Raw genomic sequence first — 14,468 nt, forward strand, 5'->3', positions numbered from 1 at the left:
GTATCAAGGCCTTCTCCAAGTTAACTTTCAAAGAAAAAGTTTGAAAATAATAATGTAGAATAAGAATTGTTGTTGCAGGGTATTTTTTAAACTAAGATTTCATGTTGGTCATCTTTTGGAGGTATATTTAACTGGGAGAACTTGTGCTGACTGGCCAAAGTTGGACAGTTTTACTGAAGAGAGCAAATATTTAATTTTTTCTAACAACTTATTCTTTCCAGATTTGTTGATGAATGATTTTGATATGTATATACACCTAATTGCTCTTTGTGGGTTTCAGGAGATGAAAATTCTGTTAAAGCGATATTTCAATACTAGGTTTCAAATCTAGGTAAAATTCTACTGCATATCTGCTTTTTATCCTTTTAAAAATTACCAAGCAATATGAACACTCTGGAATAAATATAATCTTATGAAAGAGTATGTTAACTTCTGGTTATAGTAAGTGCTGACAGTCAAAATTGAGAGGGGTACTCAGCTGTATGGGCTACTGGTCAGTTTCAATAGTTAACCATTGTGGTCATTCTCATTACTCGTTTCCATAAGTTTGAGAATCCAAAACAGTTTCAGGGCTGGTAAATCAGTTTCTAAAAGACAAAATGTCGTTTTGAGTATGCAGTAGCTGAATGTGTATTGCGGACTGGTTTATCTGAAGGTATTTTCTGACTCATTAGGGTAAAATACTTGTAAGGTTTGTTCTGTATGCGGTAACCACAGAGTAGTGTTACCTGAAAGTAATAAATATTGCTCTTGCCTTTGGAAGACAAAAAGGGTTAATCAGTCTATCAGGTTTGGCAAAAAATGGGTTTTAAATGCTCATTTAAGGAGCTGTATAAACATGTAATCCTTGTTAGTAATCACACTTCAGCAGAGGATGGATGAACTTATATTTAGTCCAGCACTACTTTCTCAGTTTTTATGGTCTGGTGTTCTTGTTTTAGGGCTTGATTTTAGCTGTGCCTACAGGGATGGACCTTTCTGTACACAGTGGTTAACTAAAGAAATCACTGAAGAGCACCAGCAAATTTATTGTCTTCCAGTATAAGTGCAATTAAGGCACAACTGAGTGCAGCAGCTGATAGGAAAATATTAACAAACTTGTGCTGTGAGCTGCAAATTCTTGATGTAAAGCTTGAAAATCATGCAGGAAGTGCAACTTCTGATATGTTCCCTGTTTTTTGAGTTTTCTAATATACTAAGGTGGCTCAGGACATTTTATGTTGACGGGGAAACATGCTGACCTTATGTTTATTGCCTGTATTTACTTTACAATGTTCTATAATTTCTGCAAAATGAGATTTTGAAGATGATGGTAGGCAACTGTTCTGTTGTTTACAGGCTAATAGCAACAACAATATTTTTTAAAAATTGCATGTAGACTAACTGAATAGAAGGCCTGCACGAAAGATTTTAAAAAGACTTAATCACACAGCATAGCTCTTATCATGGGTAACAAGTGAAAAGAGTCTTTACCCATAAGAAAAAATAGTATGACAGTTATTGTCTTCTAGAGAATTATTTTCAATTTTATAGTTGAATATATGTGGACTTTTGGATTTTGTTGTTTTGTTTTGTTTTGTTTTTTCAATTTTTCATGTACTAAATGTAGTGCAGACCTTACAGAAGAAACTTTAGGGGCAGCTTGCATTGCCATGGCCAGTGCTGTTGCTTTTGTGCTGCCTTAGTGACCGGCAGGCACAACAGCAGTTGTGCATCTATGCCAATCTGCAGTACGCTACAGTTCCTTAACTTACTTAAGGTCTTTTGGGTTTCTGTGTGGACAGCTGAATTTTGGAATTGCCAGTCCATCCTTAAAAACATGGTACAGGAGAGTACAAGTCTTACGTGGTCTTTACCTTTGTGCCACTTTTACATAGGTTTAAACTTCACCACATAAAATAAAGCAAGATAAACATCTGAATACTCTGCAGAAGAGTCTCTACAGCTTTACTGTTTTAACATGGGCCCACTTGCAGATCATACTTTCTATGCCAGCTGATGCAATCAAATTGCTAAAAGTGGCTAGAAATAGAATGTGTTCCAGTTTTTAATGTAGACCCAGAAGATATTTCATTTAAGATTCTTGCCAAAATATTTGGTTTGAGTAGTTTTAATGGACAATTTTGTCACTATTGTAGGAGCGATATTTATGTACTTAATCTTATTTGGCCAGGTAAACATCAGTCTCAGAGTAGCCCCCATCCAATTCATGCATCATGATGAAAGCATTGCTCCCTCTTTGCTAACCTTGGTGTCTGCAGGGTTGTTTCTCTTGCGTTTTCCTCCCTCCTCACTCTCACAGCTGCTTCACAGTGTTTTTACCTTTTCTTACATATGTTACCAGAGGTGCCAGCAGCATTGCTGCTGGGCGCAGCTTTGGGCAGCAGCAGGTCTGCTTTGGAGCCAGCTGAACCTGGCTGTTGGAAATGGGGGCAGCTTCTCAGCTCTTCTTGCATGGGCCACCCCTACAGTCCCCAGCTACCTAACGCATGCCACATAAACCCAATATGCATGGACACTTCCAATGAAAAGTGATACGGAGTCAAACCTCACGCTCTCTCCCAGCATCCCCTGTGAAGGGAAATACTTTCATTTATGTTAGCAGCAGTGTGAAATGCAGTAGTTTGTATAAAAGTGACCTTGTAGTTTATAAATCTGTACTATAGACGCTTTTTGAATAGAAATTATGTGACCTAATGCAACTTTAGCATTACCTGCCTATTAAATAACAGTACAATCTCCATATTTTATTGTTTTTTTTTTAGTATATGTAATCTGCAACATCCCTCCAGAAAAAAAACAAATAATGACCTAAGAATATAGTGTATTGCAAACAGCTGTTGTAGAAGCTGTTTTGTGGGCTCTCTTTAGATAATAGGGCTTTGAGTTGCATTTGATTAAAACCATTTTTTTCCCTTACTGCTGCCTTATAACAGTACTTAAGACTTTCTGTGGAACTTAGTAGCTAGGCAAACAATTCCTGTTGAATCTGTAGATGCTTGAATGTCCAGCTGTTTGAAATTAGATGGGTGTTAACTTTGATTTTCTCCTATAGCATGACACGAAAGGAAGGCGAAAACTGAAATTGTTTGAAATTTCCTTGGATTTTATTTTGTGGATACACTATGAATGCTATCTTCTTGACATTGCTATCAGTTTTCCATATTTCTGTACTCTGATTTATTGATTTTTTTTTTTTAAACTGACTTTTCCAGTGAAATGAATATATAAACCCAGCCAAAGCTATTCAAGTGGTGCCACACTAAATTCACCTGTGGAAGAAGCACTTTGTATATGAGGAATTGAAGTTGCCAGTGTGTTACAAGAATGCCTTCTAATTTTTATTCCCAAAGAAATGTTCAGTTAGGACACAAATTCTAGTTTTGGAAACCAGCATTTAGAATGATACCTGATTTGGGTTCTACAGGTATACATCTGGTATTCTGTACTTTTTGCCTGTTTTTCCCTGACCAACCACCCCTGCAAACACTCTGGGGTTAAGCTGAACTGGACTTATCAGGTTATGCAGTTGTGAGTAGTAGCACGTGCGAGGAGGAGAAAAGTAGCATTAACTGGTACAGCTCTGGGAAGGTGACTTGTAAAAGTTTGTTCAAAGATTCTATTGTAGAGTATCATGTATAATTTTTTTCATGTAAAAAGAAATTACAAGGTAGGACATAACCCTTGGAGGCTGTCATGACCATGAATTCAGTTAATACATCTGTTTTTGTGTTTATTTCCCATATCCATTAACATGTTTTGTTCCTTTGCAATTTACAGCGCAGAACTCTGCAAATGCAGGTTTTGCAAACTTTGATGCATTTGGACAGTCTAGTGGCTTGAGTAATTTTGGAGGTTTCCCCACAGCAAGTCAGTCTTTTCAGCCCCAAAATACAGGTAGAACTCCTAGCACTTTTGATTAATACTTAATTGAAATAATCCTTACCTTTATGTTGGAAGGTACTTAAGCTGAGTTTATTTCTTGCATCTGCCTGCTTTAATGCAACCAAGCCATCAGAAGCTCTGGGGAAACTCAAAATGAATTCCTTCTGTTTGGTGTTGATTATTTTTTTTTCTAATGCTACTCAGAAGTCTGATTTATGGCACTGTTTTTGTTCGCTCTACACCTGAAATAACTGTGAAAAAAGTAACCCATACTGCTTTTGATAAATACCAAATTGACTCTTTATTTTGTAAGAGAAGTGTTTCAGTAAGACCCAAAAGCGCATCACTGTACCAAAAAAAGTGTGTCCATGCATATGTATAACATATGCACACACTTCAGTATATCTGACTTCATGTGTAGAGTCTATTGCTGAGTTTTATTTTGCTTTCCTTTCATTTGATCATGCTTTAGAACTTCTGCTTGAGCTTACACTTGCTGTTTGTCTAGATCTTTGGCTGACTGACTTTCTTTTCCTTTTTTTTTCTTTTCTTTTGAGTGTGGTGTTGTGTTAAACTTCTTTTCAAATTTTCTTTTTCCCTTCTTATGTTAACTTTAACCCACACACAATTTCTGGCTGTCCAGCGTTCAGAACGCTTTCATCTAGCTGCAGTTTTGGTGAATTTACTTCAGCTTTTCCTCTCCAGGCTGTACACAGTAAGTTCCACACAGTGGAAAACTCAGCTTGCTTCATTTTCATTGTAGTATAGCATTTTCATTCCTACTTTTGCATATGTTTTAACTTATTGGTTATGCTATTAGAAACTTGCGCGTTCTGTAGTACGAGTCAAATCCTCAACTGCTATAAAATGCGGAACACTTAATGGAACAACTCCTTTAAATTTAAGTACGTGTCTGGACACTGTAGAGGTGGAAGCTCATGGTTTCATGTTTGAACTGAAGTTCAGTTGTGTGGACATAAGTCAGATCTTTAACACTGATTTATATATTTCTGACATCAGTGGAGACTTAGCACAAAAAGAGCTGTGTTGTGTCTTCCCCCTCACCTCTTCCCTGATGGGATGTAGTTGAAAAATCTGAGAACAGAGAACCAAACTGTCTCTAAACCTCGGCATGATATCATATCATACTACCTTTTGATGTCTAGGCACTGGTTTTTGCTTAGAATGATTGCTGACACTCCATGTGGTTAAACATTGTGCCATTAAGTAAATGCAAATAGGAGGTATTCATTAGACACGTGACAGCAAAATAAAGCTGCTTTATTTTGAATGTAAAGATTCAGGCAAATATTTATTTTTCTAGCAAAATATTGTTGTTGAAATTACTTCAACAGCTAATAAACAGCACATAGTTTTTCAGGATCAAATTATGATTATGAAAGAAAAGTTATTCTTTTTCTCATGTCCCAATGAAATGTTGAAGGAAACGGGAAAGGGTCTTGAACATGTGGGATGGGGTGGGGGAATACATTGCCTCATGTAACCAGAAAGAGGTGGGATTATTGTGCCATCAGTTGCCATTGGACACACTTTCTCTAGCTTTGGAGTGTTGATCATGTTTAACTTACTTTGTTACAGGTGGAGGTGCTGGATCAGCGAATGCTAACTTTGCTCACTTTGACAACTTCCCCAAATCCTCCAGTGCTGATTTTGGAGCCTTCAATGCTTCTCAGATTAACACAACAGCATCTGCAGCCAGTAAAGCTGCAGTGAATAAACCCAATCTCCAGTCAGCTGACAAATATGCAGCTCTTGCTAATTTAGATAATATCTTCAGCGCAGGGCAAGGTATTAAAGTTTATTCTCTGAGGTGCTTATTCCACCTCTGTATACTTACTACAAGGATGGCTGTGCTTGTCAAAATAATAACCATATTTCAAAATGTCCTCTCTTTTAAGTTATCAGTAGAATTTCACATCAGTGTACCCCTAATGTGCAAGATGTAAGTTTTAAGACTAACATCACTCCAAAAGGCTGTCATCAGAAGACTGATTTTTAGGAACCTACTTCCTATCAAGATGAATAACTCTTAGTAGTAATAGCTAAAGAATTACTGCAATGGTGCAAAAATATAACAATATATTTTCATTGTGTTAAAACCTGTAGTGAAGGCTCTTGAATGGAGAGCTACGGTTGTTGCAGAGAACTGCCAGAGTAGCTTTCCTACCTCTCTGCCACAAAAAGATTTGGCTTTATTTTTTTATAAACTAGTAGCAGTGATACTTGGATTTGCTTGATTTTTAAGTTGAGAAAAAAACTAGTTATTCTGTAACTTTTTTTTCTTTCTAAATGGTGTATAAAAACTTGCATTGGTTTATAATGTAGGGCTTTGTTCTGAAATGGATTATTTGTGGGTATGTGTTTTATTGAATTTTCTAGTTGAAGATGATGGTAGTACTGAATCATTATTTTCCAGGGAAACTGGAGGCTCTTTGGAGCTGCAGAAGCGTGATGCTTTGGTAATAGCTAATGGCTAATATTTTTTCCTGCATGTCCTAGTGCGTATTTAGTTTTTAAGTCAAACTTAAACTGTCCATGAACTTTAATTTAATTCTCAACATTGGCAAGGCATAAAGTGAAACTATCTTTACTTTTAATCTGTTTTCTTTCTTTGTAGGTGGTGGTGAGCAAGGAAGTGGCTTCAGTACAGTTGTGTCAGCATCAGCAGGTCCTGCGTTGGCAGCTGCAAATCAGTCAAGTGCATCTTCAGACAAGTATGCGGCTCTAGCAGAATTAGACAGCGTGTTCAGCTCCACAGCAACCTCTACTAACGCATATACTTCCCCCAGTAATGTTAACAGGTACATGTTAGACATAGTTGACTTTCTACATTGCCTTCAGCAACATGAGTTCAGAGGTATTACTGAAACTGCATCCTTTGTTTAAAATAGTAGCAGTACTGTCTGATAGGGTATTACAAGATAAAGTTAAGAATACTTTCTGTCAGCAGAATGTTCTCTGCACCTTCCTAGTCATTGCATGCAAAACCTGTTAGATGGTAACACCTTTTTGTACAGACTATTTGCATGCATACTGAAAATCGTAGCGTTGTCCTTGGCAAAAAAAGAAATTCAGATATTTATAATGTAAATGGTGCAAACCAGTACTTTTTTAGATCATAAAAATAATAGATACCAAATGTCTGTTATAGCTTTGCCTGGTATGGCACATGCCCCTAAAGCTTCAGCTTTGCAACCTTCATCCTGATGGCCTCTGTTCAATATTCTTTCCCCTGCTGTTGGTGGTGAGGGCTTTTCATTGCTCAGCACTAGTTATAGTCTCTGAGCCTGGCATCAGGGGCTCAGTTTCTCGCGGCAGTGAATTATATTGCAGTTTGCAAACTGCACGTAAGCGTTCCTTTTCTATTATTTTGCATGCCAACAATAATTGTGAGTTGTATTTAATTGTTAAACAAGCAATTCTGACTTCACTGAATATATGAATTATTTTCAGCAATGCTTTTGGAACAGTACCCGTGGCTGCTACTGCACAGACACAACCTGCATCTTCAAGTGTGCCTGCTCCCTTTGGAGGTATACAAGTGTTAATAACACCTTTTGTGGACTGTACGCAAACATCTTACTACTTTTTAGTTGCTAGTGCTGTACTTTGACACTAGTGATATTGAAGCTACTAAAGGATGCCAAAAAAGTAATGTTGTAATGCATTTCAAATTAAGCATTTCATTATCAGTTCCTAATTTTTCATGTAATTTTAGATAGTTATGTGTCGCTGTATAAACTTACACATAAGTCAGATTCTCTGTTTTTAAAAGACTTCATTAAATAAAATGTTTTTGATCTTTCAGCAACACCTTCCACAAATCCATTTGTAGCTGCCCCTGTTGCCCCAGTGGCACCTTCAACAAATCCATTCCAGACCAATAGCCGAGGAGCAACAGGTTAGGAAAAAACCACTAAGTGTCTGAGAAACTTTCTTTTAAGGCTTGCAATGATTTTTTTTTTTTCATAGCTATGTAATTTGTTCCTTAAAGATTTTCTGTATTATCTGTCTCTAGTCTATTTGATGTTGTGTGTGTGTTCATCGTAGAGTCCTGTATTTATGAACAGGCTTCAGAAATCAACTTGAAATATCTTTTATTTCTTTTTTCTTAGAAAAGTCATGTTTCTTCTTGGGCTGAGGACACTATTTTCCTGTTTCTGACTCAATCATAGGATTTCAAGTGATGGCCACAAAAAATGTCAAAATGATCTATTAAAAATCTAATACTACCTAAGATGTTTTAGCCTCTGTATTACCAGTTGGGTACCTTCCAAGAGTGTACCCTTGGCTTTGAAGTATGTTTCATAGCAGGTTGCCCTGAAATCAGGGATCTTGAAAGCCCTGCTGCTAAACTGGTACACTTTTCAAAATTTCTTTCTTTATTTCAAACTCCTGAAAGCTCTCAAAACCAAAGAGTTGGAGTTAGAACCAGGAAAGACAAGGCTGCTGAGCTATTAGCTGCTCACCAGTCCACTTATTCAGTATGTTGGTGGTATCCTGTATTTTTTTCTGTTTTTAACAGTAAAGCATATGTTTAAGTATAATCTTTACCCTCAGCAATTACACTGATTTTCTGGAGGAGGATTCTGTAGAATCAGAATTCAATAGACAAAAACTTTATCAGTTTTTAAAAAGCAAACTTGTCTTTAAAACACTGAACTCTGATTTATATGACTGCTAGATTATGCTACATTTTTTCTCTGCAAAGGCACTACTACATTTTAGCACTTTTATCTATTAACTGGACTTACATAGATTAAAATCTGCTTGCGTATGCTTTTTAACAGTTGTGCTTTGCTCAAAGTTTTAGGTAGGTTGAATTAAACTGATCAGGCTGAGTTAAAACTGAATTCATCAAATTCACATCTTCTGCTAAAATGAGTTCTCTTTCCAGTCTATTTTGGGATATTATGCAGTTAAACTTGTTTTAATACCACAAATATATTTTTCCTTATTTTAATCTTTCCTGACTGTGCTATTTTGGATCATCATTAAGAACTTGTAGCCTCTTTAGATAAATTTGCTTGAATATGGCAACTCTGTTCTACCTTCTGAACTGCTGAACTTGGCTTGCAGAGGTTCCAACCCTTTGGCAGCTATTCTGATGTTATGTACTAGGCAGTGGGGGTAATGACTATAAGTAAAGATAATATTCTACTCCTTTAAGTGTAAGGTGTAAGCGTGTAGCTTGTCCTTTTATGCTAAGCTTTCTTTCTGCATGAACATTGCTATTTATTCCGTGGGAGATCTGTTTTGTAGCCTTTATTTCTAAAGGTTTCCTTAGCTTAATCTATTGCTGGTCATGCTATGGATGAATTGTTTGGTACCTGTGTATATTTATATCTATATGTATACATAGATATATAACTGAGAAACAACTGTTCTAGAGTGTATAAATGACTTGACGTTGTCTGGTCTCTTTGTGGCTTCCATAAGGCCTCTCGGGAGCAATGCACTCTCACATATTTCCTCAGGCTCATTTTGGTAGGTGGCCACATTTGGTATCAAGTTTCTTGTGGCTAATTGTTCTTGCTTGTAAAAGCTTATTGATAGCTATCTGGTTCTCTGCACATTGAATTTCAGAAGACTTTCCATGTTTTAAAATGGAGTGGATGTGGGTGTTTGGCAACTGGGCAAAAAGGAGACCAGAGCATAAGTAGACAACCTGTTGAGTGACTAAAACAAAACCATTATTGATATCCTCCATGGTCACAATCTGATGCTAACAAGTTGAGTGACTCTTGAAGTTTTTACCAACGATAGTTTGATGCCTTTTGGGATATCCCATGTCACTGCTCACTTTGTGCTTTTGTTTGCTGTTTTAGCAAGTTTTCATGTTGAATAGCTTCTCTGCTAACCACAACTTGAGAACAATGTCAGTACATTAGTTTTGTGCATACTTTGTCGACAGTTTACGTATGTAGAACATCTTGCCCTTGAATACTTCAGGGTTAATTTTTTCAACTGGTGATTAAGCTATGTTCATTTTTCTTTTTTTTAAACAGTTGAGCTTGCATAAAATTTAACTTGTAACAATTCAAAAGAAAAGTCCTGTCTTGATGTTGAACTAGAATAAAATGTCTGGTGTCTGTATTTGTACCAGAAAACCTTCTATATGCTTCTCCTTTAAAGAATAACTCCCAAAAGACTGAATAATGGTTTTGTTACTACAGTTTTGCACTTGATGTGCTCCTGTTTATTTGCTGAAGGCATGTGCAATTGCTTATGAACCGTGTGTTCTTTACTTGAAATGTTCAGCAGAGAATCAGATGAAAAGTTTTGGATTTTTAAGTCTTACCTCAACAGTAAGAGTGTTTGCAAGATGAACTTTGTATGCAAATAATGTGCATGGTGAGAATTTCCTTTCAAGTGCCATTAAGGATGGGATGAAGACAGAGGGGATGCATGTATCCCTTTGGGTTTTGGGTGGTGGTTTTTTTGTTTTCTGACTTGTAGCTTTCTGTAATGCAGCTTCATGTAGGAAGATGCTTTCATGCTTTTCTCAGGAGGAGAAAAACAAAAGGGCTTATACTGCCTGAAAGTGCTTGCTTCTGATGTATACAGAGTTTTGCCACTAAAACTCTGGGGCAAGTATATGGTACTGTAGAGAATGTAAAACAAGTTTTCCTTTTCAGAAAACGTGTCTGAATGTGCTGAACCGAGTAATTTTTAAATTGTTTCATTTATTTTTTTAAAGTACAAAAGTAAACTATGTACCTAGTGGGTGGCGATCCAAGCTAACGAATCAGCTCAATGGCTGTAGAAATAGAATGTAGCTTTTGTATGGTCACTGAGACATTAGGAGGCTTCTCTTAATATGGCATTATAGTAAATTGTCTAGTGAAAAAAAGTGATTTCTTTCCAATAATTGAGTGTTCTTTTTTGCCTGCCAGCCGCAACATTTGGTACTGCATCCATGAGCATGCCTGCAGGATTTGGAACTCCTGCCTCCTACAGTCTTCCTACCAGCTTTAGTGGCAACTTCCAGCAGCCCACATTCCCAACCCAGGCAGCTTTCCCTCAACAGACTGCTTTTGCGCAGCAGCCAAATGGTAGGTCTATACCTTCTAGATAATATTGTTTAAATTGCAAACATGGAGAAAATTATCTGTCTTTAAGTTAGCAATAATGGGTGCATATTTATTTCTGTTATGAACTTGATAATAATAACATTGAGGGGTTCCCATACTGTTTTTGCTCTATAGTTGAACTTTCTCACTTGGCTGTGTGCAAGGACTTAATTGATACTTTTAATTTTAGTATCAGATTAGGATAAAGTATTCCCAGGGTTAAAGGGTTTTTATGTAAGAAGGATCGTTCTGTTTCATTTTTGGAGTGTCTGCAACCAATTATAACACTTTATTGAACTTCATAGAACACAGTCATGAGAAGATTGGAAAGTACTGTTTTCCCTAAATTTAAATGATAAAAATAATACTGAAAGTGCCTATGTAGAAAATGGAAATTGATTAGTTCCAAACAGTTGAAAACAAAGAGAGCTGAGCCATGGTTTTTACCCTTACATTCCTGATTGTTTAAGTAGTATCAGTCCTACTGATCGTGCAGTCTCAGTGTCCACTTATTTTTGTGTGGGAGCTGCAGCCAAGAACTCTTTAAAAATTGGTTACTAGAGTTAATATTTTTCACTTATCTTTCCAAGGAGCAGGTTTTGCTGCATTTGGACAGGCAAAGCCTGTAGTAACTCCTTTTGGACAAGTTGCAGCTGTTGGAGTATCTATTAACCCTTTTATGGTGAGTTGTTGCATGATGTTAATAACTTCTGTATTCTGAAGAGGCTTAATTTGTAACACTTAGTTTAGAGAAACACAAAGCGGTTTTTTTCTTCAAATAAGGGAACGCAGCATGTGAGTCTTGTAAATGCCATTCAGTATTATGATGACATGGCAAAACAGAAGTTGTTGTATGCCATGCTCTTACAGTAGTGTAATTTCAGACAATCACCAAAAAAAAACAAACCCAAAACCTGCAATATAAGTCAGAAATATTTCCCGGTAGGTTGTTTTCTTTTTTGTGTATCTTGAATTTATGATTTACAATATGGAAAAAACATCTTAAATATTTGTCTTATTTTGTTTCTTTCATTTCCTCCCAGGCTGGTGCACCAACAGGACAATTTCCAACAGGAAGCTCTTCAACCAATCCTTTCTTATAGCCTTATAGACACTTTACCCAAAAGAACTCTTATGTGGTCACATAACATCTCTGCGCCTCTTGCACTGTTGTCTTGTTTCACTGATATTAGCTTTAAACACAAAAGAAGTCTTTAAGAAGTATAAATAAAAGCCTGCATTGTGTACCTTTAAAAACAAAATTTAAAAATTTACACAAAAAAAACCAAAATCACCCCCCCACCAGGTAATAATGTGCAAAACAGAGGGCTGTGGTAACATCCTTGAACCTATGAACTGGCAGGTAAAAAGTAGCGGTATCATGTATATTAAAATTGGCTAATAAGTTATTGCAGATACCACATTCATTATGCTGCAGTACTGTACATATTTTTCTTAGAAAATAGCTATTTGTGCATATCAGTATTTGTAACTTTAACACATTGTTATGTGAAAAATGTTACTGGGAAATAGATCAGCCACCCTAAGGTGCTGTTGTATCTCTTGGAATGAATGATCTACATCATTTTAACCATTGGTATTGGAGGTCATGAAGTTAAATTGAAGGTTCGTTCATTTCTCAAAACGTTTTTCTTTCCTAAGAGCTCTTCTATTTATACATGCCTAAATCTCTAATGTTAGAGGGATACCTGTCTGCATAATAAAGCTGATCATGTTTTGCTACAGTTTGCAGGTGAAAAAAATAAATATTAGAAAAAGCAATCGTTTCTGTGCAGTAATGTTTTATGGGGTTAAAAATGTATGTAATTTGTGAGTCTCATACACAGCTGTGTTAGCAAAAGTGATATGCTTAAAGGTGAGTTAAGCTTAATTTTCGTATGCCTCACTTGGATATGTTTCTTTGTGTTCCTGTGATTAAGCTTCTGGCACAAGTGCAGTGACATGTCGAACAGGAAAATGTGAAGTGAACTTGGATTAGTTGGACAGAATAGCTGTGTGGGGAAGGACACTGGAAGCACTGAGGAGTGTAGTTACTTGAGACAACTGCAAAAGACATCATTATGGGTAGCTAATGAGAGTCTGGGAACAAGACTTAGTTGTGATCAGGGCGGTATGTGTAATAGCAGGGCAAGGTACCACAGATATAATAGCAATCTCTTTATTAAAAATTGATATATGTTATAAGACCTCTTGTGGAATATTAAATTCATCAATTACTCTTTTATTTACTGGAATGTTTCCTGCCAAACTAAAATAGAATTTGTAGAGGGGAAAAAATATCTGACTTGTCTAGTCGGTAGTTAGTAAAGAGGTTTGAGAAAAATATAACTCTGCAATTAAGTAGTTGGTGATGGTGTTTTAAACAAAGATAACTTGGCTTAAGTTCAACATAATACTGGAACTAAGCAAATAATGTCAATGTATCATGAATACATAAACTGCAAGATTGAAAACAAGTTTCTGACCAGATGGAGAAAAAAAATTCGTAACACCTTTCAAGATAACAGGAATGAATGAGATCAGATTGATTTTTGAGAAAAGGATGTGTGAGACCATTTGAGACAAACATGAAAATTCATGAAGGTAAGAAAGACATTTTATGTGTAACCAACAGCCTGAATGTTAGATCTGCCTGTGTCTAGGGAAGCTGAAATGCCTGACTGCTGTTTGTAAAACACTTAGACCAGTGATTTTGACTTGTGTTACCTGCCTACAAGGGGGTTGTAACTTCTGTATCTTTTTTTCCCAACGCTGGGGACACGCGGCTTATACAACAAGTTACTTATAGTAGCATTCCTCACTTAAATGTCTGGTTTTGTCCTGTTGGCATACTTAAAACAGACCTGAAGTCTGTCTTTTCCTTCTGATGAGGACTGCTGGATAGAGTATGGTGTATAGTTTAATTCCCAAGATTCTCTGGAAAATTCACTAAACAAATCCCCAGCAATAGAGGCTTGCCAGGATATTGGCGATGCCCTTGCTCTTACCACAGTATAACAGCTGTAGTTCTTCCGTGCTGTTGATCTTACCTGTTTTAGGATTGCAACGTAAATGCAGTAGAGAGCAGGGAACTGCAAGGCTTCAGAGGACTTAAGGACCACTTAAATATGCTTATTGCAGGAAACTGGATCAAATCAACAAAATGAACAGCCTTGTAGAAGGGGAACAGTTCTGTGCTCTCTTCACCTAAATCGATGTAAATTAAGGTTTGGGCAATGGCTAATGAGATCAGCATCTATTGAAGTTGTTCTGATCCAAATGAAGCTGATTACTACTAAGAGATGCTGAGATTCATTTACATATGCAAAGCATGTAGCTTTAGATGATGCTGCAGAAATAGGGGAATACCTTATTTTTCATAACTAGCTTGAAAGCAGATACTGCTTGAGGTTGCCAAACCTTTATGTTCACTAATTTGAAGTTTGTGAAATTCCAGACAAGTGGTTGAAGATGTTGTATTGTTCTGAG

At 36.7% G+C, this 14,468-nt stretch overlaps 1 protein-coding gene across 7 annotated transcripts in view; it reads left to right on the top strand.

Annotated features, from left to right (window-relative positions):
- AGFG1 (ArfGAP with FG repeats 1) overlaps positions 1–12,761 on the top strand; it is a 34,676-nt gene extending 21,915 nt beyond the window's left edge. The window contains exons 6-14 of one of the 7 annotated variants that reach the window (XM_080350048.1): positions 3,781–3,897; positions 4,529–4,600; positions 5,485–5,694; positions 6,524–6,707; positions 7,360–7,439; positions 7,715–7,807; positions 10,803–10,961; positions 11,570–11,661; positions 12,023–12,761. In XM_080350048.1, coding sequence (XP_080206174.1) covers positions 3,781–3,897; positions 4,529–4,600; positions 5,485–5,694; positions 6,524–6,707; positions 7,360–7,439; positions 7,715–7,807; positions 10,803–10,961; positions 11,570–11,661; positions 12,023–12,082 — 1,067 coding nt within the window. In that variant the 3' untranslated portion in view covers positions 12,083–12,761. The remainder of the gene's footprint in view (positions 1–3,780; positions 3,898–4,528; positions 4,601–5,484; positions 5,695–6,523; positions 6,708–7,359; positions 7,440–7,714; positions 7,808–10,802; positions 10,962–11,569; positions 11,662–12,022) is intronic. The other 6 variants (XM_080350049.1, XM_080350050.1, XM_080350051.1 and 3 more) reach the window with 6 other exon arrangements.
- The last annotated feature ends 1,707 nt before the right edge of the window (positions 12,762–14,468 follow it).

Source organism: Nesoenas mayeri (assembly GCF_963082525.1).
Source record: "Nesoenas mayeri genome assembly, chromosome: 9".
Classification (NCBI taxonomy): Eukaryota; Metazoa; Chordata; class Aves; order Columbiformes; family Columbidae; genus Nesoenas; species Nesoenas mayeri.